Source organism: Camellia sinensis, unplaced genomic scaffold (assembly GCF_055761805.1).
Source record: "Camellia sinensis isolate YWXY unplaced genomic scaffold, ASM5576180v1 Unanchor14, whole genome shotgun sequence".
Classification (NCBI taxonomy): domain Eukaryota; kingdom Viridiplantae; phylum Streptophyta; class Magnoliopsida; order Ericales; family Theaceae; genus Camellia; species Camellia sinensis.
In genome coordinates, this window is record NW_028129020.1 from 5101096 (window position 1) to 5124225 (window position 23130).

At 34.8% G+C, this 23130-nt stretch overlaps 3 protein-coding genes, 1 long non-coding RNA gene and 1 other non-coding gene across 8 annotated transcripts; 2 read left to right on the forward strand and 3 right to left on the reverse strand.

The window, feature by feature from the left end:
* The first annotated feature begins 1476 nt into the window (after nt 1-1476).
* On the forward strand, nt 1477-9356 carry LOC114313350 (uncharacterized). Of its 3 annotated transcripts, XR_003647164.2 has the most exons (5): nt 1485-2652; nt 3509-3612; nt 5011-5612; nt 6496-6591; nt 7027-9356. XR_003647164.2 is itself a non-coding variant. In XM_028259737.2 (4 exons), the coding sequence occupies exons 1-3, from the start codon at nt 1741-1743 to the stop codon at nt 5570-5572; spliced, it is 1578 nt and encodes a 525-aa protein (XP_028115538.2). In that variant the 5' UTR covers nt 1485-1740; the 3' UTR covers nt 5573-5612; nt 6496-9356. The 3 variants fall into 3 exon arrangements, 2 of the variants coding, with proteins under 2 accessions (XP_028115536.2, XP_028115538.2); XM_028259737.2 differs by having other exon boundaries at nt 6496-9356; XM_028259735.2 differs by lacking the exons at nt 6496-6591; nt 7027-9356 and having other exon boundaries at nt 1477-2652; nt 5011-6149.
* Nucleotides 6325-9177, reverse strand: LOC114313359 (UPF0481 protein At3g47200). The gene is made up of 5 exons (XR_014358179.1): nt 9027-9177; nt 7409-7541; nt 7175-7256; nt 7054-7105; nt 6325-6825 (listed from the first exon to the last, which is right to left on the reverse strand). It is a non-coding gene; the product is annotated as a UPF0481 protein At3g47200 (transcript).
* A 155-nt stretch (nt 9357-9511) lies between the features above and the next one.
* Nucleotides 9512-10842, reverse strand: LOC114313351 (putative GEM-like protein 8). The gene is made up of 4 exons (XM_028259738.2): nt 10600-10842; nt 10416-10484; nt 9879-10153; nt 9512-9787 (listed from the first exon to the last, which is right to left on the reverse strand). The coding sequence occupies exons 1-4, from the start codon at nt 10769-10771 to the stop codon at nt 9611-9613; spliced, it is 693 nt and encodes a 230-aa protein (XP_028115539.2). The 5' UTR covers nt 10772-10842; the 3' UTR covers nt 9512-9610.
* Nucleotides 10614-11304, forward strand: LOC145814938 (uncharacterized). Its single transcript, XR_014358153.1, has 2 exons — nt 10614-10722; nt 10837-11304. It is a non-coding gene; the product is annotated as an uncharacterized LOC145814938 (long non-coding RNA).
* Nucleotides 11305-13843: 2539 nt separating this feature from the next.
* LOC114313358 (GEM-like protein 4) lies at nt 13844-15637 on the reverse strand. Of its 2 annotated transcripts, none has more exons than XM_082911867.1 (4): nt 15029-15637; nt 14838-14906; nt 14244-14515; nt 13844-14165 (listed from the first exon to the last, which is right to left on the reverse strand). In XM_082911867.1, the coding sequence occupies exons 1-4, from the start codon at nt 15168-15170 to the stop codon at nt 13965-13967; spliced, it is 684 nt and encodes a 227-aa protein (XP_082767993.1). In that variant the 5' UTR covers nt 15171-15637; the 3' UTR covers nt 13844-13964. The 2 variants fall into 2 exon arrangements, with proteins under 2 accessions (XP_082767993.1, XP_082767994.1); XM_082911868.1 differs by having other exon boundaries at nt 13844-14141; nt 15029-15636.
* Nucleotides 15638-23130: the final 7493 nt, after the last annotated feature.

The window sequence follows — 23130 nt, forward strand, 5'->3', positions numbered from 1 at the left end:
TTTTTGAAAAGTGATTTTCTAAAAAACGACATTACTAAAATCGTTTTACCCTACTAGGAGAATCTATACTATTATAAAGTGAACAGGAACTTTGGTGTCCTGAAGCTTTACTCTCCTCATGCAATGTGGCAGTATTTTTTATTTTTAAAAAAAAAGTTAAACAAAGAGATGGGTAAGGCTTCTCATACCACTTAAGCTAAGTACACATTATAATATTAATTTTATTATTATTTTTTTTTATTCCTACTTATTTAAATTGCACACACATCGTGTGTGCCACCCACTAGTATATATATATATATATGTGTATGTATGTGGATGCCTAATCACGTTGTCCACGAAACTCCTCAATACTGTTATTCTCTCATAGGAAAAAGCTTCGGACCCAGTGGGGGTACTGGGGTCGCATGTGATTGGTCCAAAAAAAAAAAATTATTATTATTATTATTATTATTTTTTAATATTTTCCGCCAACCCCATGCTGCCACGTCACTGGGGGTCGGAAGCACGGCTCTTCTCTCATATGCAAGAAATTATTCAATTTTTGTGGACAAAACTGGTTACCTTTTATGTTGATATTTTAAGAAATAATATGAAAAGTCTCAATTAGTAAATAGAATGGAACATTACTCCAATATTAAATTAACTAATATTTTTTCCTCACATGAATTTTTTTGTTCAATAAATGATTTAATTAAGTCAACAAAGCCTTTCCTCCAACTATTTTTGGATTGGATTGTATTCCCAGTTCACTTAGCTATGAAGACGATGCATAACGAGATTTCAATTGGGGGTGAGTGTTAGTGTTAGACAAGGGAGCGAAGGTAAGGAAAGAGGGGTTCGAAGGAGTTGCAGGTGGTGACCAATGAGGGGAAGGGTAAAGAGAGGGTTGAAAGGTGGTCATAAGTAGAGAAAGGGTGGTGGAGACAACAAGTGGGTGACGCTCGCAATTAATATATTTGTGAAATGTAGCGGAGAGAGGATGGATAAATTAAGAAATTAGAATTTTAAAATTTAAATCTTTAATGATAATTTTATATAGATACCAATTTGTAATAAAATTTATAATTAATGGAAGGACATGCACTCAGGTAACAAGTCTCATTGTTACCTAGCAGTGAGTGAGTAATACTAATAGGAATAGGATGATTCATTTCCAAAAGGTCATAGTCTTGAGAATTGTAAGTAAAAATTACTTAAAAATTAACACTTTTGTAATTTTAATATACATTCCATATATTGTAAAAAAAATTACATACTACAATATATTTTATATACATTTTTAAACCTTAAAAAGAACCCTTCCCTTTCTAAATGCGAACAAAAAGTACGAATAGAGTTTTTTTTGCTGGGAAGAGTCAATATGCTCCATTAACCCAAAATCAAAGACAAGTCTGCCATTATTGTCGAAGGGGCCTCTTTATTTCACTAGTAAAATTAAAAACACACCATAAAGGGTGACTAAAGTTTTAAAAATAACATAACCAGTAAAATCAGCCAGTGTTAGGGTTTATTGCTGAGAGAGAGAGAGAGAGAGAGAGAGCGCTGTGTTTCCAAACAAGAAAAGAGGAAGAGGGTGTTGAAGTTGAAGTTGAAGTTGAAGTTGAAGTTGATCAACTATCAAAATTCACTACTGCACACATTATTATTACCTTTCTTTTTCAGAAATTCAACTATCAAAATTCACTACTGCACGCATTATTATTACCTTTCTTTTTCAGAAATCCATATGACATATACATGTCTGCAACTGCAACAACAACAATCTACTCCTCCTTTCCTCACCTGCTCCCAACCACCACCACCACCACCCTCTATTTCACAAACTCACATTCACATTCCACATCAAAATCAAACACATTCCCTCCTCAAGTTTCATCCACCAAGATCAATACCACCTGTGCTGTGCCTCCCATTCCCAAATTCCCCCACCCACCTTGGACCGTCTCCGAGATAGCAGAGGCCATCAATGGCACTATCCTAAAATGGGGCCCTCCTGGATCCATCTCTACTGACACCCGTACTCTCCAACCCGGCCAATGGTTCTTCGCCATTACAGGTCTAAACTTCGATGCCCATCATTTTATTACCCCTAATTTGTACTCTCTTGGCTGTGTTGGTGTAATCGCTAACCGGGTTTCCCATAATTGGGACAAGGGTTTTGTTCAGATTGAAAGTAGCAGTAATAATAATACCCTAATTTCGTTGAACAAGATGGCTATTTACGCTAGGAATAGGTTTCATGGTCCCCTGATAGGGTTAACTGGCAGTGTAGGTAAGACCACTACAAGAACTATGATAGCTTTGGCTCTTGAAGGCCTGGGTTCTGTTCACCAGAGTCCTGGGAATTGGAACAATCGAATTGGGGTTTCTTTATCTTTGATTGGGATTCCTAGGAATGTGGACTTCGCGGTTTTGGAGCTTGGGATGAGTGGGAAAGGAGAGATTTTGGAGCTCGCCAGGATGTGTAGGCCGTCGATAAGAGTGATTTTGAATGTGGGTGCTTCTCATTTGGGGAATTTTGGGAGTTTAGAAGAAGTTTCGGTGGCGAAAGGGGAGATTCTAAGAGAAGCTAAGCCAGGGGATGTGTGTGTTCTTTTTGCGGATGATCCTCTTGTTATGAGCCTTCCCGTCCCAATTGGAGTTAAGAGAGTGAGTCTATTATTGTTAGTTCTATTATTTATTTATTTTTGAATTTTAGCTACATCATGTATAAATTATCATTCTTTCAACCTGAGGATCTAATTATGGATTGTAGCCATATGAGAGGATGCCTTTCCAGTTTCACTTTCACCTGTTCAATTTGAGAAAAGAGTTTTTAACACCTTAGTGTATTATACTCTTGGGCAGTTGGCATGATAGATAGTGTGTATGCATATGCATACATTTATATACCTTTATTTATTTATCTATAAGCAAAATGGGTTCTCATTGGTACAGTTGATGGAATTTTGCTTCAGGACCAACTCACTTTCCTTCCAATTTTGGATTTTTCCAGTGTTTTATCCCAGTTATTTACTTTTCGGTAATTTTGATTGATGATGTAACTAGATCATAACATTTTGTCAAATAGCAGGCAGAATCCACCAGATGGCACGTGAACCTGTATAGTTTGATGTCTTTGTAACAGTACCCGTATAGATGTTGACATGCCGGACGCTGATGGTCACCTGGGTTCTGTGTATAGTTTGATGTCTTTGAAACAGTTATAGATGTTGACATGCTGGACACTGATGGTCACCTGGGTTCTGTCATGTTATTATGCCTTTTGCGTCTTCTGTTGTTAGCTACATTATCCATTCATTTGGTGGAGGAAACGAGTGCTTATATTTCTTGATATTGGATTACTTTGAATTATGTGGAAGTTATCTCCAACTCCAAAATAGTCTTCTTCCTTTCTAAATAAAAGATGGTATTCTTGTGAAACTTCATGTTAAAGGATGGTATTCTTCTCTTTTACCAAAGCCCAAACTGTTCACTAGATAATGAAAATTTTCCCTGGCTTTAGGTGCTCTTTGGTCGGAGAATGGATTGCGATGTTCGGTTGCTTTTGGCAGAAAGTACTGATGGAGGTCTTGGAGTTCGAGTTGTGTTAGAGAGAAATAAAGAGATGTAAGTTTTGACAAACAAAAACATTACTTGAATTTGTTGGACTATTAAACTTAAAAACATATAGGAAATTTACTAATATCTTCTCTTCTTTTGATATTCTGTGAGAAATGGCACATTATTTTCCTGTGTCTTTTCTTAATTAGGCTGTTTATGTCCATATAATTAAGTAATGTGTGCACTTGTTTTTGTTTTTTAATATTTATTATATTATTTTTTATGGTAATTCTCACTTAAGACTTTAGGAGCTATGCGGGTTGATAATGAGGTTATGAGTTGTGGTTCAAATGAGGATAACAAACTTTAACACAGATTTTCAATGAAACAATCCAGAATTAAGTGGTAAGCACCTTAAATCTATCTTTTATGGTTCAAGAATTACATATCAGTACATTTGATACTGTGAATAATATAAAATTATAGTTTCTTCTTATCAACAAAATTTTGAATTATAATTTCCTCATATGGACCCCTGCTCTTTTCTCTGCTAGTCATGGCTTGCCCTTAGTTGCACAAAGTGGGAGCAAGAGCGGGGACAACTGTCTAAAGTTGGGAGCGTTAATGTGTTTTATATATAAATATATTAAGAAATAATTTTGTTGTCTAGTTGTAATATACATATTAAATGTCTACATTACATTACCACTTAAACTATTAAACATAAGCATGGTAAATTCTCATTACAAAAGGAACAATTCATCACCAATAAATATAATCCTCAAAAAAAATCTGTGATAAATAATTACAAAACTAATTGAAACATCTATAAAAAATGTCTCCATCCTTCAATTCCTAAGAGAATAGCCAAAATCTAAGATAGATATATGTTCTTTACAAATTTTATTTTGCCTTGATAGTTGTCCTTTTCTTTCTTTGGGGTGCGTATGTTAAGTGGTCCATCCCAAAACCATGATTCTATCTCAACAAGAACGAGATTCTAACAAGATTTTTACACTTAATCGTGAAATTTACGTTATAGAGTGGAAACATCATCCTTAGTAGGAGATTCCTGCAACTAAGTGCTTGCCTGTGCTCAATTCCATTTTGGAACCTTCTGAATTTTTATTTTTATTTTTTTTTGGGTGCAACTTCTGTGTATTTCCTTCTCTCCTTTTATTTCTATTTATTTATTTTTCCAATTGATGTTGCCCTTCAAACTTCAGTTATCTTTTTTTTCCAGTTTTCTTTGAGCTTGGAAATTTCCATTGTATTTGTGAAACTTCATATTATTTTATAGCATCTTATGTTTCGATGTATTGACAGTTTTCCTCAGTGTTTATATTAGTTTTTTAAAATTTTCTTTTAAGAAATGTTCAAATTATTCTAAACATACTCTCTCTCTCTCTCTCTCTCTCTCTCTCTCTCTCTCTCTCTCTCAACTGCATCTTGGGGGGCACATAGTGTTGAATTTGTGATCTCCAGCCCTGGTCTGCATTTGGCTATGAATGCATGTGCAGCAGCAGCTGTTGCAACTATGTTGGGAGTTTCTCTTTCTGAAGTCGGGAAGTGCTTGTCAAGATTTATTCCTTTTTACATGAGATCAGAGCTTGAAGTTGCTAGAAGTGGTATCAAAGTAATTAAGGACACTTACAATGCCAATCCTGTTAGCACCAAAGCTGCTATAGACACGCTGAAAGGCATGAGTTGCAAAGGTAAAAGAGTTGCCATACTTGGAGACATGCTAGAACTTGGTCCAACAGAAATAAAGTTTCATGAGATGATGTTAAGGCATTGCTGTGATGCTGGTTTTGATCTTGTTGCCCTTGTTGGAGAGAGGTTTCTGACAGCAGCTGAGAATTTGGATTTAGTCAAAGAGAGATATATCTTACACGCTGATGATGCAGAAAGCCTTGTGCTTGAAATAGTTAAAAGGTTGAACAATAATGACATTGTTTTGGTGAAGGGCAGTCGGGCAATGCAAATGGAGAAAATGGTTGATGCAATTAAGGACTTGGGTATTTGAATTTCGTATTTCTAAATTTTTGGAGACAAGTTCTATTCAAGTAACCTCTCTCTCTCTCTCTCTCTCTCTCTCTCTCTCTCTCATCTGGTATTGGTTTCATTAATACTGAAGGTGCTTGCATACTTGAATTTACTGATATATTCAGTCATCACTGTGGTAGAAGCTACTGCTGGGATATATGCATCTAATATCAACTTGGGTATGATGATAGTGAGGCGTAACATAGATTATGAGAAAGGGTGAGGAAGTGAAGACAAATTTATATGGTGTTTTCTGCTTGCTAGTACATCAGGAAGCAGAGTTAGACATTTTGGGACCCTGAACTGCTTTAGAAGAAAGAGGATGAAGCAACTCATAGATGAACATCAATTATTTGAGCTTTGTTTCTATATTTAGATGCATTTAAATGAAAGTCAATAAAATGTTTATGTAAGCCAACTTTGAAATATGCAGAGGGAAACTAATTCAGAATTTTCTTATTTTTCCTCATTAGAAATCTATATGTATATATATATTTAAAAGATGTTTGTCCAAACGTCATCCTACAAATTTATGGAAATATTCATTTTCAAGAAAACACCTTGGTAACCATTAACTGTCTGGCTCTCCAAACAAAACAAACAATTACTAGTTATATAAGAAATTCTATGTCTACTCTATGTAAACAAATAATTTTATCAATTTGAAGAAAACAAACCAGAGCATAATGGAATATCTTATTTAAACATTGAATATATGTGTCATTACTTAAACTAATCAAGTGGAGGTATTACTGATGCAATGGTCTGAATGATGGTGTGTAGAAGGAGCACAACAGCTGCGATAGTTGAAACAGTTGCCCATGGACTGTTGAAGTAATCATGCCTTAATTTGCCATCATCACATTCCAAACTTTGTTACAATGTTGGTTGACCTTGTTGCAGACTCCTTCATAGAAGAAACTTGATGACGTGACAACGCCTTCACCAAACTTTGTTGATGATACGAGCCACCTCTCATGATAATTCCTTTCAGTCGAAGTAAGTTCACATCTTTTTCTGTGTTAATAAGTTGATCCATGAAGGTTGCATAGTCAGTGAAATATTTGGGGTTGACATGTGAATAACGTTGCTCAAAGGCAATGAGATTTCTCAAGAAGGTCTCTGTTGAATCATCAAATTTAAAATAAGGGATTTCCATTAGACCCTTATTGAACTTTATATCGAATAAGCTAACACTATTGGACATGCTATCTGAGTCTAATGACTCAACACCTGCACAAACATTTCCAACCTTCTTGAACCTGACACCAGCCTCTTGCTACTCTGTCGCACTATGCATTTGGTCCCAGACCTCACTAACATATATGGTGTTTCCTGCTAACCTTGTTTTCTCGGATGGAGATCGACAAATGATGTGCACTTAGTGAAGTAAATGCTTGATTTCATGAGACTCGTTTGCAAATGAAAATGCAGAAACTGGACATAGCTTTGGGAACATACTTGAGAGAGTCAGCACTAACCTGTTCATGAAAGGTTCTTTGTGCATTGGATCCTTTCAGTCACAATAAAGTAAGGAAGTTGGTTTTCAAGTAACATGAGGTTGCGACAGATGAACTCTCACCCAATCTACGCTGAAGATAGGATCATCTTCATCGTCTGGCCCTAATTCTGAAGTTTTTTGAACAAATTCAACAATGAAACAACTGTCAAGTAGCATCAGCTCCAGAAATTCATCTGTCTCAACGTTTATGTGGCCTGCATAGCGTTTGCGAGCTTTGTGTTCCAATTTCTCTGAGGCTAATATGTAAGTCTCAACACTTTTTTCCTCTTTCGTTCAAGAAATGATTGCAGATACCGGAGCGGATGTTCTTCCATTGCACATAAGCTAGGGTTTCTGTAATGGTAAGGGCCTATAGAAACTATCATTGGTGTGTAGGCATTAGAGTTTGATCTATGCAGCCCATCATGCACTTTGAATATACATGGTTCTAAAGTGGGTCAGTTAAGAGCAACCAAGAAACAACATGTAGATAAGATGAGTGTGGTGGAGATAAGGATGCTAAGGTGGATGTATGGCAAGACTAGACAAGAAAGAATTAGAAATGAGTGTATTTGGAAATGGGTAGGAGTAGCACCGATAAAAGATAAGTTGAGAGAGAATCGATTGAGATGGTTTGGTCACATTCAACGAAGACCAACAAAGGCAGTAGTGAAGAGATATGATGTTGTAACGGTAGAGGGGAGTGTTAGGAGATGGGGTAGGCCTAGATTAACGTTGGCTAACGTTGTAAATAGCGATATGGATCTACTTAATTTGACTAACGAAATGGCCTTTGATAGGGCCGCGTGGAGAAGAAGGATTTATGTAACCGACCCCATTTGATGGGACTCAAGGCTTGGATTGGTTTGGTTTTGGAGTTGGTGGTGGCAAGTGATGAAGCTTTTCATTAATATCTCATGCTAGTTTATGAGGAGCTTCGTTTATTGCAGTGAGAACTAGATTATCTGTTTCTCCAATATTGATCTGATGCTCTATATCTTCATCTTATTTGGCATTTGTTGGCATTGCGAGATACGTGAACATACTCTTTTGAGGGAGAGGAAGAATAGAAGACTTGAAGGAGGGCTTTAGCGACAGAGAAAGAAAGTTTGGTAAAAGTTTTGTAAGAGTTTAGGGAAGGAACACTTGTAACAGGAACTTTACTATTGTCGTCTAAATACTCTAGTTCATATAGATGGTTGATCAACTGAGTTCAACTGATAGGCTCAAGCCTCACCCTCTTTTTTTTGTTTTTGTTTTTGTTTTTGTTTTTGTTTTTGTTTTTGTTTTGTATGTGAATGTGAATTATCTGAATCTAGTTCTGAATACTGGACTGATCTTTCTAGAAAAGGTCTCTTGGCATTTCACTCTTTGTTGTGGGGGGTTGTCACGGATTGGCCAGCCATACGGATAGGGAAATCTAAGGAGCTTTTTGTTTGATCACAATTAGAAAATAATGAAGATGTGTTGTAAATAACACCTTCTATTATATGCATTAATACAAAAATGTCAGCTTACATGTGCCCACTATTTTGGCTGGTTTAATGGCTATTCCATTTCTTGGAAAATAAACATCAGAAGATAACAAATAGTGGTCAGTACACTTTTGTTAATTTGTGGTGGAATTTTTATGAAGAAAAGTGAACAAAATAGTTTTTTTTGTAATTTTTTACAAATCCTTTCATTTTTATTTCTCCCCACAAATTCATTTACAAAACTAAGATCCAAACACTGTATTACAGAATTCAGTTATATTGGGATACTTGTTACGACTTACATGCTATAACTGAGGTGTCATAATATATCTGTCACTTTGATTAAAAGGAATATATTAGCTAGCTTCTCTGTCTAGTTTGATTTTGTCAATACCTTAGACAAAACCTAATTCAGTTGTATTTGCCTATTTGAGAAATGGGTGAATTTTCCTTCTGACCTCGAAAAATAGTAATCTGAGACGTAATTGCCCGATTTCTGTCCAAAATTCTAATGCCCACATTATTGATTGGACCAAATTCACACGAGTGAGAAAATTTAGGTACCATTGGTGTAATTTTTCCTTCTCCATTTGGTACTTTTGATTCCATTTCGATATGAGAGTTCCAAATTTAGAGTGCCAAAAATCAAGCCTAATATGGTTGATCAACCAACTGAACGCACAGATGATGAAAAACAGTTTGTTTTGCACCCTTGAGTGAAAAACAAATTGCTGATCCTTAAAACACTCCATAAAATGGTTGACGCTTTGCTTATTACAAATTTATGGTTCTCCCAAATGATTGAATGAAGAAGCAGCTCAGTGGTTTGGCATGCCACTTTCCAGGAACACAGGTTATAGCTGCCCAGGTTTCATTCATTACATATTATGGAGATAATTCTATATCATAGCAAACTATCAGCGAATCATAATGATACCCATAATTTCAAATAACATCAATGATATGATTTATCGACACATTGTTTTGCTTTGAAACAAAGTAACAAAATTTGTACAGAATAGTTGACTACAGAAGTTGTATGTCATTGAGCTTGAGAGATTGTTTGCTGAAGATATTTCAAAGTTTTTCGATAATTCAAGAATCCCATAAACCAAAAATCAAAATTGTCCACAGTTACAATTTCTATGTACTTCCGTGATGGTCTCTTCACATTTTGGCTTTCGTTGGCTCTCAATATCTTTTCTAGTGGGATCAATACCTGCATACAGTAGACATTGTTAGATATTAATATTACCAACTTTGAGATCTCAGTAACATGGAGATGTAAATATGGATGTGTATCGACTCACCTTGTAACGAATTCTAATAAACTCGCCGGTTGGAGAAGACAGTTTGATGGATCTCTCGCTGCAGAAGGCAACCTTGTCGGATGAGATGAAGAGGAGGCCTGCTATTGGACCAGCTGTTGTTGATAAATAGCATTGGCAAGCCTTTAGCAGCTTCTCTCCGTCTCTAACACTAAAGTTGTTCTTGAAAATCTTCTTCACGCCGCCTACTCGAATAATTTTAGCCCCCAGGCTCAGTTTCCCCTTCACAGTTTCAGAGATGTTGGGCCCCAAACTCACTGCAATTTTCACAAAATCAAATATGACTTGCATTCACATAGAGGTGTATCATGATCAACCTATTTTAGTTGAAACTAACACAGGCTCAGGAAAAAAGAAATTGAGATGTTACTAGTAAATGCTAAATACTTTTTTGTTTTGTTTTTTGGGTAACAAGGATATCGGTAGCTTTGGCTGAACACTTTTCTAGTAAAGATATACTCCTTTATTCTTGAATTTAGTTATTCTTAGACTCAATTGAAGCAAGAAACCAGTTTTTACCATGTTCTCGAATGCCATTTGCAAGAGTGTTTGCTTTTCCTCCAAGTTTTTTCATCCTATCTACCTTATCTGCACATTGATCACAATCAATTGTTAAACACTGCGTTGATTTAAAAAATTTAAAAGTAGTAATACTATTAAGCAACAATAGCTATTTATTTGCAAGGGTAATGAAGAGACTTACTTTGTTTTAATTTCAAAGATCCAATCGAAGAGGAGGATATTTGGTATTGGCTAGCACTAGCACTAGCACTATTAGGGTCCTGTAAGATTCTTTTTGATGTCCTCTCATCCAGATATGCCAGAGGTGAGCTGACCAGAGTTCCAAAAACATGTGCCAGCTGCCGTGTCTTCATATTTGATGAATTGCTATTGCTCCAATGTGATTCTGTTTTCAATTCCTCGGTTTTCCTGTATGCAGAGAGCAACTTGCTCGGAATGTTGTGTGATTGTCAGATGCCAAGGCTGAGGAGATGCTTAGTATGATGGTTCAAACCATGGATCAGCGAATGTACTTATAGGAGGAGAAAGTTAACTTTTAGTGGAATGAGTCATGTGTGCCTCATCCACATGAATAAAAGCAGCACACAAAAAGGCATTCTATAAAGAAAAGATTGTGGTTGGGGAGGTGATGATGTGTCTGGCTTCTTTTGAAAAGAGATTTGCAGAAAGATCCAAGTCTTCTTTTGTGAAGATTCCACAAAATGATCAAGTCATATAAAGAACATAATTAAATAGTGAACAAAATTAGAAGTAATGGAAGCATTTACCAAAGACATTTTATTAGAGGCTAAGCATTAGATAATTTTTTTCAAAATTGAAGAGAATGTGATAAATTTGTCCCTTAAAATTCTAGTTTTCAATTAAAACTTACAAATTGATCATTCAATCTTTTTTCAATTCTAAAGTAACTTTTAAACTTCATTTTTGGTTTCATGGAAAGAATTGGGAAATCGTACACTTTGTCCAATTGGTGACTGAAAGTAAAATAATAGAATTAGTAGGGTCGGCAGCATTTCAACCATTCAATCTTACAAATTAAGCAGCACACATTGGCTGCTTATAATTAGGTATTGCTGACTGTGTGGGAGGGTAAGAATTAAGCTTTCTGAGCTGGCATTTTAGCTTTGTGATGCCATTCCCCTATCTTAGTTTCGGAGGAAAAGAAGCTGGTCACAATGTCAGAATCTGATATGACCATATCACCCAAATGCATTTTTATTTTCTTTATCCTCAGCCTGAGGTGTAACTTGTAAGGGAAAGGATTGTATTTGTAGATTAAAAGAAAGATGCTTCAATGCATTTCAATGGTCCAGCTCAACATGTTTCCATGTCCAAATCTAAAGCCGGCCTTACATGCTGCTACGCCTTCATAAGATTTATATATATACTATATATACATGCTTAATTTTATTGTTGGTGGGAAAGAGAATCTTACACATCGATGCCCCATCAGCACAATTTTCCCACATGTTCAACAACTTTTCAGCTCTTGAATTTTGAAGGTTAATGACTGTTGCTGTTTTGGTAAAATGAACAGTAAAAATACAGTTTTAGGTGAAGATACTAGAAATATGGTCAAATATTAAATGCTATGGGTATATATTGAATATGCATAATTTTATCAAACCTATTGTTGGGTATAAGAACAAAAAGTGTTCCAAGTTCATGGTTAAGGATTTTAGATAAGTTTTGTAAGAATTGGGTTTTACTCCAGAATTATCCACATTCAAATATCTGTCAAAAATTAGGGTGAGTAGTGTTTGGACATGTTTGCAGAAAAGTTGTGAAGACTAAGGTTTTGCTGATCAGTTGAGTGCACTCCAAAAATTAAGTATATAGGAAGGACTCAATGGAAGGATTCTATCAGCCATGGCAAACAACCTTGTCACTACTCTTTGAAAGTGCCAATCAAAATTATTCTTGAGAAGAAGATCAATGAATAGGAGCTAGAGAAGATGAGAGAGCGATGATGGGCAGAAAATGACAGAGAGTTAGTTTGCTTGAAGTTTCATTCTACACCGTACATTTCATTTTCCGACCATTTTTCGAGCTAACTTTTCTGGTTCCGTAACTATTCCCTTTACACAAAGATTATAGTAATTATATTAGACAAAAGAAATACAAGGTGTCAATCCAACACAACCAAAAAAAAAAAATTTGTTTAAGAAAGGCTTTGAATCTGTTCTCTCTCTCTCTCTCTCTCTCTCTCTCTTTCTTTCTTAGAGGTTAGTAATCTTACTTTCTAAGGTACACTATTTAAAATAAAGTAGTAACTGGTGAATCATAGATTCATAGCCATCTATTTCATACTGATTGCCTTGCCATGTTTAACTGCATGAAAAGAATGGATATGCTACCAAATTATGAGGAGCATTAGACATTGGTCAATGGTGATTGTGTTGTAATGTGTCCCACACTGCCTAAAGTTGCCCCCATTTGTACTAGTTATAAAGCTCCAGTTTCTCTCTTTTTAATACTTAGGTTTTAAGGAGAAATATGGGTTGGGCTTTTCAATTTGGTATTAGAACTTGGTTAGGCCTGTGACTGGTATACCGTTTATCCAGTTAGTGGATGTTGTGGTTTTATTTAAATGAATCCTCTTTTCCGAATCTAATTAAACCCCCACGAAAAAAACCTAACACTCTAATTTTCATGATTTTTTTATGATCCTATCTTGATTACACCCAATTCCCTGTTTGACAAATGAGCCATTTGTATGCAATAATCACATTGTAGCGGGCATAGTTTAGCAGTAAAACTGCGATTCGTTCTATTAACCCCCTTAATAGTTAAGGGGTCTTTCAATTTAATTCATATTCCAATCAAAAACTTTATTTCTTAAAAGGATTTAATCCTTTACCTCTCAATGACAGATTCGAGGAAAAATATGCATTCTCGTGATTTGTATTCAAAGACCAATTAGAAATTGAAAAATTGGATTATGAAATTGCGAAACATAATTTTTGAATTGGATTAATACTTCCAATTGAATAAGTATGGATAAAGGATGTATTGGAATATGTCTCACATCACCTTGAGTTGCCCCATGTGTGCTAATTATAAGGTTTTAGTTTCCCTCTTCTTAATACTTGAATTTTAAAGAGAAGTGTGGGCTGAGCTTTTCAATTGATTGGTGAGCAACATTTTATATTTAGTGTTTTGGGAAGCATTAGGCTTGGTTTTGAGTTTTGAGTGAGTTGAAATTCTGTGAGCTTAAGAAAGCTCTCGCTCATGATATTAGAAGGCTTTTTGATAATTTAGTTCTCTCAAATTATAGATTGCAACGACTTACTGGTTTCCATTTCCGATCTTGGGAAGCAAAATTGCAGGAAAGTAGGCATTTTTTTCCATATGCAAATGATTCTAGGTTGTAGAAAATCATCATCAAGTCATGATGATATATAGCAAACAGTATCGACAACCCATTTAATGAGAAAATTGTTTTCCATTGAAGTAAAAGCCTAACAAAATTTTTTACAATATTTATACAACTTTTTTCTCCTAATTTGTTACAATATTCAAATTGTTCTTTTGATCTATTTGTAATTATTGAGCTTGAGAGAGTGCTTGTTGAAGATATTTGAAAGTTCCACGATAATTCAGGAGTCTCATAAACCAAAAATCAAAGTTGTTCATAGTAACTATTTCTATGTACTTCCGTGATGGTCTCTTTGTGTTTTGGCTTTCATTGGCTCTTTTTGTCTTTATTAGTGGGATCGAGACCTGCATGTAATACACATTGCTTACCTATTATATATTTATTTAAGATGTTAGCAAGAATGGATATGAATTCAGACATGGACAAAAATATATATATTGACTCACTTTGTAATGGATTCTAACTGCCTGCCCATTCGAATAAGACAATTTAATGGATCTCTCACTGCAGAAGGCGACCTTGTCGGTGGAGATGAAGAGGCCTGCTATTGGACCAGCTGTTGTTGATAAATAGCATTGGGAAGCCTTTGACAACTTCTCTCCTTCTCTGATGCTGAAATTGTGCATGAAAATCTTCTCCACACCGCCTACTCTAATAATTTTAGCCCCCAAGCTCAGTTTCCCCTTCACAGTTTCAGATATCTTGAGTCCCAAACTCACTGCAATTTTCAAAAAATAATATAAGACACTGATAAAGACATATCATGATCATCAATTTTGTTTCAATGTTGAGAAGGCAGAGGAAATGCAAGCAAAATTCTGGATTTTCAACAAAAACCAAACAAATTCTGAATATTTCTTTGATTTCAAAACTTCTCAGTTTGTTTTTCTGCCTTCTTTTTGGCAGCAAAACAAATTCAGCTGTTAATATGATATGGATGCCAATAAACACTAAATAATTTTCTAGAAAAATAAACAACTATGTTCTTGAATTTAGTTTATTCTCAGACTCAATTGAAGGAAGGAAACAGTTAGTTATACCGTGCTCTCGTATGCCATTTGCAAGGTTGTCTGCTTTTCCTCCAAGTTTGTTCATCCTCTCTACTTTATCTGCGCATTAGTTACAAATCAATTGTTAAACAATGTCTCTTCTCAATTTAATAATTCAAAACTAGCAAGTAAAAAAAATAATTTATCTCTTTATTGGTGATGAGAGTAATGGACAGACTTACACTGCTTTAATTTTAGAGGCCCATTTGAAGGAGGAGGAATATGGTATTGGCCGCTAGCAGGCTCTAGAAAAAGTCTGTTTGGATATGCCACTGACAATGAGCTGACTGGAATTCCACTAACATGTGCCAGAATCTGCTGCATATTCGGCAAAAATTGTTCCGATTTGATTATGTTACCTATTCCTTGGTTTCGCTGTCTTTCCCAGAATGTTCTCTGATTTCCCAGAATGTTCCTTGAGAGATGCTTAGTTTGTGATGGTTGTAACCATGGATTCAGCAAATGTATTTATAGGGGGTAGAAAGGTAAGTTGGTGGATCTTGAATTTTTTAGTTGGATGAGTCATGTATACCTCATCCACATGAATAAAAAACACAAGTGCTCTATAGACATTCTTTAAAGAAGATTGATGTTGGACACGTGATGATGTGTCTGGTTTCTTCTAGAAGGAGATTTTGCTGCAGAAAGGACCAAGTTTTATTTAGTGAAGATTTCACAAAAATGATCATCAAGTTATTCAAAGAAAATAATTAAATAGTAAATTGACAATATTATAATTATGTAATATTAGCATGACCAAAGACATTTTATTAGAGGCTAAACATTAAATAATTTTATTTTATTTTTCAAAATTTAAGAGGAAAGTGATAAATAAATTTGTTGCTTAAAATTCTAGTTGGTTTTTACAATTAAATCGGTTCAGCGGTTTCCAAGAAATTCCATTAAAACTTTCAAAGCTAGCATGCAATAATTTTTCATTTGTAAAGTAACTTTTAAAATTTTATTTTTTATATTTAATTGAAAAAATCTCTTTCAGCATTTGTTTTCAAGAGTTGGGAGGGAAATCAAACTCTTTGTGCAATTGGTGGATGAAAGTAAAATTATAGGATTACTTGGGCCAGCATTTCAATCCTACAAAGCAATGACACATTGGCTGCTTAGACTGTGTGTGAGCATGTGAATTAATCTTTTTGAGCTGGCATTTTAGCTTTCTGACACCATTTCTCTCTCTTAGTAACAGAACAAACCAACAAACCAAAGACTAAAAGGCATTGCTCACACACACACACACACACACACACACACCCCGAACTTTTGAAGTAAACCAAACCAGCATTATGAAGGATACTATACAAATTATGCAGTGATATCATCTTGATGATTATTAGTGGACAATGCGTCTGTCATGTATAAGAGATTGGGTCAACATACCAAAATTGAGATCATTAGTTTTCAGCAGTTGTCTCTATTTAGAAATGTAAGACCTTTTTTTGAGAATTTAAATACCCAATTAATCTTAGGAAAGGGACTTGGATATGCTGCAAAATACAGCTGGTTTACTAACAACACTATAGAAAGTCTTTGGTTAAACCGTTCAATTAGACCTCCCTTCTTCGTATAGGCTTAATAATTGGTGCCTTGATCTATTCACCATGACGGGTAAAACCAAATTAGAATTTCAAAGCATTATTCATCATTCTAAATAATAATTAAAAATATATATATATTGATACTTCAGCTTGACTGAAACCACAGAATCAAATTATTTGTACATTTCCGTTGTGAGGGAAAACAAAGTTAGTTGAAATGGACTCAGCACTCTTGAAATCAATTAACCTTGTGTTTGGTTAGGAGATTTGAGGAGAAATTTGGAAAGAAAAATGAAAAAGGTAAGTGAAATGTAAATAAAATATACTTATATTTCACCTAGTTTCACACATTTTTCCTTTTTTTTTTCAAATTCCTCCCCAAATCTTCCAACCAAACACAACATAAGTGTTACTTAATTAGTGAGGAAAAGTGACTACTCCAAAAGTCACAAACTGATAGGATCAAACCACCCAAATGCTTTATATCTGAACTACAATCCTCATTTTTGACATTCTTTTTTTATCTTATCCTGAGGTGGAAAGTATTGGATAGTAGGGCAGGGCAGATTAAAGAAAGATGATTCAACACTTTTCAATGGTGTCACGCCTCAAGTTCCGTGACAACGCCGCACACTCATTTAAGTGAGCATGCAAGGCTAAGAGTCCAATCACATAACCCACAATGTAAAGTACTCAAATTAAATCCTTAATTATCATAATGCTAAAATTCATAAAAATAAATAATTCTTATCATATGAAATTATCCACCAAGTCCACTAATATAATCCACTAACAAAATAATAATCCCAGTTCTTAAATCATAATCCTACTCTCAGCACTCCCACAAGTAAAAACCTCGCTCAGCTCTACTCCTCAGAATCTAAAATAAAATAAGGGTAAGCTAGACAGCCCAGTAAATAACCAACCATCAGTGCTAACTGAATCAAATATGCCAAAAAAAAAAAAAAAAAATAGTCGATAACCAATAAATATATTTTTTGCTACCATTCAATAAATAAACAATTATTTTGTAAGATGGTTTCATAACTGAAAATAAACAGTGTAGCAATACATTTTAATTGAAAAGACAATGAGGTAATTCGACGAAATTTCCTTGTTCAAAATTGATGGTTCGATATTCAATGGTTCAATGACGCAATTCACAAAACCCAAGTCTTGATGACTACGGTCACTTAGCCCATGACAAGACCCAAAACCACACATAGGCCGGTGGTAAAGCCCCAAAAGAAACTAGTTTCTATGCCAATAAATAACCCCTATTGGCTAAGGTTCAAATCATAGTCAGACTATAGTGATGTTCAAAATTTAAACAATACACAACTTTTAAATAAAATATTCAATATTTTTAAAATAAACATTTAGTACAATTTTCATAATAGTTCCATAAAATATTCAAATAATTTTCATAATAATATTCGATGCTATTTTATACTTGACCCATATTTTATTTTAAGAGAACACGAAAGCTATGAATAAATACTTATAATTTTAAACGATTAAATAGGAATAAAAATGAACCAACAGTGATAGAGGGTTACTTACACAAACGCTTAGAAATAATATTCCAACACCAACTCTAAACACCCAGCTCCACCACTTCAATCACACAAACCTAATAACAAAACCTCAAATAAATTAATATTTTTACGTGTTACATATACCCACAAAAACCCCACCATAATAGATTAATGTATTGCTTTAATATCCAAGCGATCAAACCATTCAACCCAACTTTATAGCCAAACACACCCTTACCCATGATACAAAACTCCATTGTTTCTATTACCCACCCAAAGTTACACTTACACATTGCACCTAATTCTCAAAACCTAAGTAGGCACCTATAGATCTTCCAAATCCCCTTAATGCATTGCTTGTTAAATTCCTCAACATAAACTTAATAATTAACAGTAAAGACAGATTTTACCTTAACCAATGTGCGTCCCAAATTCACCAATGTGCTACCTCCAATCCCTATTGCAGCCTCACTTGAACCTCTCTTCTCTTTTTCTTTTCTTTTTTTTCTTTTACCTTCTCAAACCCTAGCCGCCTATGGAGCAATTCCCAACCTCTGTTTTGTTTGTTTTCCAAGACTTAAAGCCACAATAGGTGGGCTTATTAACCTAATTTCTCAAAGTTACAAAATTACCCATCTAAGTAATAGGAAATATAATGCCATCTCATAACTAATTCTTTGATATTAATAAATGACCCATATAAATTAATTTAATTACTTATCTATCCAATAAAATGATCCTACACACAACTTGGGTTTTACAAATGGTCCATCTCGACATGTTTGCATGTACAAATCTAAAGCCGGCCTTACATGCTACTACTTTATGATAAGATATATATATATATATATATATATATAATGTTATTGTTAGTCGGAAAGAGAATCAACGCATCATAGCCCCATCAGCACAATTTTTTCACTTGTTGAACAACTTTTTAACTCATGAAGTTTCGAGGTTAGTAAGCATTGTTGGTTTTGTTTGAAATTTGTGCCCTTAAAATCAATCAATCTTAATATAAGTAATAAAATTGGATAGATAATGAGAGATTAAAGAAATCTTAAAATCAGTCAATCTTTTGCTTCTTCACTCAATGCCATTTGTCTTTGTTTAATAAAATCACATCAGAAGGTTGTAGGGTACTTTTATCTCTTCTTAGTGGTTCTTCATATTTAGTATTACAATTCAAAAGCCCTTTCCCTTGGTTCTAATCAACAATAAAAAATAAGAACTCGTCTTGAATTTTGAAGGAGTACATTTACTAGATTATTTATAACATGAAAGTGTAATACAGCCAAAGGTCAAAGCAAACGAAGCCTTTTGATTTGGCTGACAATCACAAGTATAACACTTGTTGTCATGTTTGTTTGGTCGGACGGATTGAATTAGATGAGATTAGCATTCCTAGGACTGTTAGTCTTAGACTATGTTTAGATCATGGATTTGGATAGGGATTTGGAAAGGAAAAGTTATCAATCTTTTTGGATTGTGTATCCTATCCTATGTCCGGATGCACTATTAATCTGGACTATAATTTTCTTAGCCCAACATTGAATTATGCATTTTGCTAGATTATTAGTCCAATCCCAAGGCTATGTCTGCCCAAACAAGCATGAATAGAAGGATGATGGCAAGAACTGGAAAAGTTCTGTGACCAAATGGGCAGGCAATGGAAAACCTTGTTATTACTTTTTGAAAGTACGATCAGAATTGCTGTGTGAGGAAGATCAGTGAAAAATACAAGAGAAGCTGAAAAATGAGGGGCAGAAATTGAAAGAGAGTTAAATATCAATTTTAGTGATATTAATCTTGGAATTTAGGAGTGATTTGTAGATGGAAAATATCACATTTCCCTTCCTTTGTATTTTTCCCTCCTCAAATTCTTCCTTAATCCAAGACCCAACACAGCCTAAGAAAATTCTTGCTTCTGTAAACCAGTAGCCAAAATTATTTGCAGTAACTAAATCTCACAGCACAAAACCACTGACCCTTTGTTGATTATGAATTTTGTACTTCTCTCAAATTATTGTTTTCGACAATTTACTGGTTTCCTTTTTCCACCTGTCATTCTTTACATATAATGCTAGGATGTAGCAAACAGAATCAATGACTCATTTACTGATGAGAAATTGCTTTCCATTGAAGCAAAAGCCTAAGTAAAAGTTTGTTAGAATGTGATTATACAACTTTCTTCTCCTAATTCATATACACATCTAACAAATACATCTGTTCAATCACTTCTGATCAAGTTGTAAGTATTGAGCTGAGATTGAGAGAGTGCCTTGAAGATATTTGAAGGTTCTGCGATAATTCAGCAATGCCATGAACCAGAAATCAAAATTGTCCACAGTTTCTATTTCTCTGTACTCCCACGATGGTCTCTTCGTGTTTTGGCTCTCATTGGCTCTCTTTATCTTTACTAGTAGGATCACGACCTGCATGTGATTCACATCACTTAGCTATTATTTAAGATTTTAACAAGAATGAATATGAATTCAGATATGAATATTAACTTACTTTGTTATGGATTCGAACTGGCTGCCTATTCGGAGATGACAATTTGATTGCTCTCTCACTGTAGAAAGCAACCTTGTCGGTTGAGATAAAGAGGAGGCCTGCTATAGGACCGGCTGTTGTTGACAAATAGCATTGGGAAGCCTTGAACAACTTCTCTCCTTCTCTAATGTTAAAATTCTGCTTGAAGATCTTCTCCATCCCCCCAACTTAAAGAATTTTCATGGTCAATCTCAACTTCCCTTTCACTGTTTCCTAGATGTTGGGCCCCTAATCTCATTGCAATTTTGTAAAAGAAAAAAAAAGTTAAAACATGATACAAGGCCAAAGTTTACTATGTTGTTTAAAGTAGAAGATGTGTATTTGGAATTTTTCAGTTTTGGCTATGACAATCGAGGAAACAAAATCAAAATTCAAATGTTGGATACAAGTGTTAGTTTGATACGTGTTCTTAAAACTTTGATTAATTAGTCTCACACTCAATTGAATTGAGAAATAGTTACCGTGATCTTGAATGCCATTTGCAAGATTGTCACACTCCAAATCCAGACATTATTGAAATGTGTCCCACATCCCTTAGAGTTGCCCCATGTGTGCTAATTATAAGGCTCTAGTTTCCCTCTCCTTAATGCCTGTGTTTTAAGGAGAAGTGTGGGCTTGGCTTTTCAACTTGGTATCAGATTTTGGTTGGGCCTGTGACTAGTGGGCTATTTGTCCAACTAGTGTGTGTCCTAGTCTAGGAGGGTGTGTTGGAATGTGTCCCACATCGCCAACTAGTGTGTGTTGTGGTCTAGGAGGTGTTGGAAATTGTTGGAAAATTCTGGGTAAAACCAGAATTTTTTCCTAACTTTAGTCTATTATTTAGGTGGGACCCGAGCGTCAAATTTGGCGGGTCAAGGTGGTAACGCGTTCTATGTCGCGTTGTGATTCACGTGGTATATTTGGTTGCTCAAAACCATTACCGAGTGAATGGGAAATTGAAGCCAATGTATGCTCCATGGAAATGGAGTTTTGGTGGAAAATAAGGTTTGAATAAGGCTTGTCCCACATTGATTTGGTGGGAAATTTTGAATGAGTTTATAAGGCATGGGATTGGAATTTAGGGTGTGCCACAAGGGGTACAGTGTTTTAGAGAGGGGGGTTATGGGCAAAATGGGCTAGACCCATTGGACCCAAAAATCACCACACACGAGCGCACCGCCTTCCGTCCGGTCGGCTGGGCTGGGCTTGGGCACGGGTGCGTGGCGTGAGGTTGGGTTGGGCTTGTCCGGCCCAATACCTTTCTTTTTGGGTCAAAAACATTTGAATTTAATTTTATTTTTTGAAAAATAAAATCTAGAATTCAAATTAATTCCAGAAATAAACTGGTCCGATTTTTCTATACATCCAAACAGGTCCCTTCCCGTTTTTATCTGTTTGAATTTTGAACCCAATAGATTTAAATCTGTTTAATTCAAAACCAATCAAGTTTCATACCTGTTCAAACAGGTTTGCACCTATTTAATTCAAAACCTGCAGCCACCAATACATCTATAAATAGGACAGCCCTCATTTGATGTTTTAGATTCAGAAATTTCTTACTTCACCATTGCAAATTTATTCTTCATTTTGCTGCATTTAATTTTTGTGAGAGAGAGTATAAAACATTTAGTGTGTTCGTTTTACAAATATATTGTCGTGCTGCATATATTTGTTGTTGATCATTTCATCTTGGGAGATAGACGTCCATATTCTGAAAGCATCGTGGAGAGGACGAATCTGTCTTAAGGACACATTGTCAAACATTGATCTTGATCAGAATAATATTCAAGTTATTAATCAAGTAAGTTATTTATTTATTTTCTGTTTTTTATTACTTATTTAAATCAGATTTTAATTTTGTTTTTGTAACAAAATAAAATCTATTTTTATTTATTTAATTTTTTTTCTAGTTTGATTTTTGTAATCAAACATTCATTCTCCTTTCCTATATTTCTTTTATATTCTGTTTGTCGTTTAGTACCCAAACAGAATTAATTAATTTAAATACAGTGAATATTGTCCAGCAATCTTAAGACAGAACTATTTTTGGTATCTTCTTTGTATTTAATTTTCTATGATTTCATAAAGACATATTCTGGTTGGAAAAACAAATAGTGGTTTATGCTATTTGACATATAGTAGTAATATACTATCTCTATTCTTTGACAACTAGTAGTAATATACTTGTGTCATTAACAATTGCAAAATATTAATTCGTGTTACAGAAAGTTATTGTGGTATTTTATTTTTCTAGTTTTAGTAACAAGGAAAATAAAATTATTTTGTGTAATAATTTATTTTCTGGTTTTAGTAACTAGAAAATTAATTTGTGTTTTAATTTTTTTTGATTTTTGTAATCAGAGATTATGGCTACTGCTACTGAAACTGCAACTGGTAGTAGTACTCCAATTGTTACACCAACACCGGTCCCTATCCAGAACCATGTTCATGTACCAATCAATCATGGAGAAAAAATGGAAAAATTTAACGGTACTGAGTTTAAAAGATGGCAGCAGAAGATGCTGTTCTATCTTATAACTTTTAATTTGGCCCGATTTCTCCATGAAGAGGCTCCAGCACTTAAAGAGGGTGAAAGTGATCGGCAAGTTGTTGTCGCTATAGATGCTTGGAAACATTTAGATTTCCTGTGTAGAAACTACA

Bases quoted from the DNA above. Each gene is read 5' to 3' on its own strand.
- LOC114313351 (XM_028259738.2), bottom strand. From the start codon at position 10,771: ATGAAGACACGGCAGCTGGCACATGTTTTTGGAACTCTGGTCAGCTCA. The intron at 10,485-10,599 runs GTAAGTCTCTTC...ATCAATGTGCAG, and splicing joins ATCTTTGAAATTAAAACAAA to ATAAGGTAGATAGGATGAAA. The intron at 9,788-9,878 runs GTGAGTCGATAC...TACTGTATGCAG, and splicing joins TTATTAGAATTCGTTACAAG to GTATTGATCCCACTAGAAAA.
- LOC114313358 (XM_082911867.1), bottom strand. From the start codon at position 15,170: ATGCAGCAGATTCTGGCACATGTTAGTGGAATTCCAGTCAGCTCATTG. The intron at 14,516-14,837 runs GTATAACTAACT...TGAAAATTGCAG, and splicing joins AAATGGCATACGAGAGCACG to TGAGTTTGGGACTCAAGATA. The intron at 14,166-14,243 runs GTGAGTCAATAT...AATATATAATAG, and splicing joins CAGTTAGAATCCATTACAAA to GTAAGCAATGTGTATTACAT.
- LOC114313350 (XM_028259735.2), top strand. From the start codon at position 1,741: ATGTCTGCAACTGCAACAACAACAATCTACTCCTCCTTTCCTCACCTG. The intron at 2,653-3,508 runs GTGAGTCTATTA...CCCTGGCTTTAG, and splicing joins TCCCAATTGGAGTTAAGAGA to GTGCTCTTTGGTCGGAGAAT. The intron at 3,613-5,010 runs GTAAGTTTTGAC...GGGGGCACATAG, and splicing joins TTAGAGAGAAATAAAGAGAT to TGTTGAATTTGTGATCTCCA.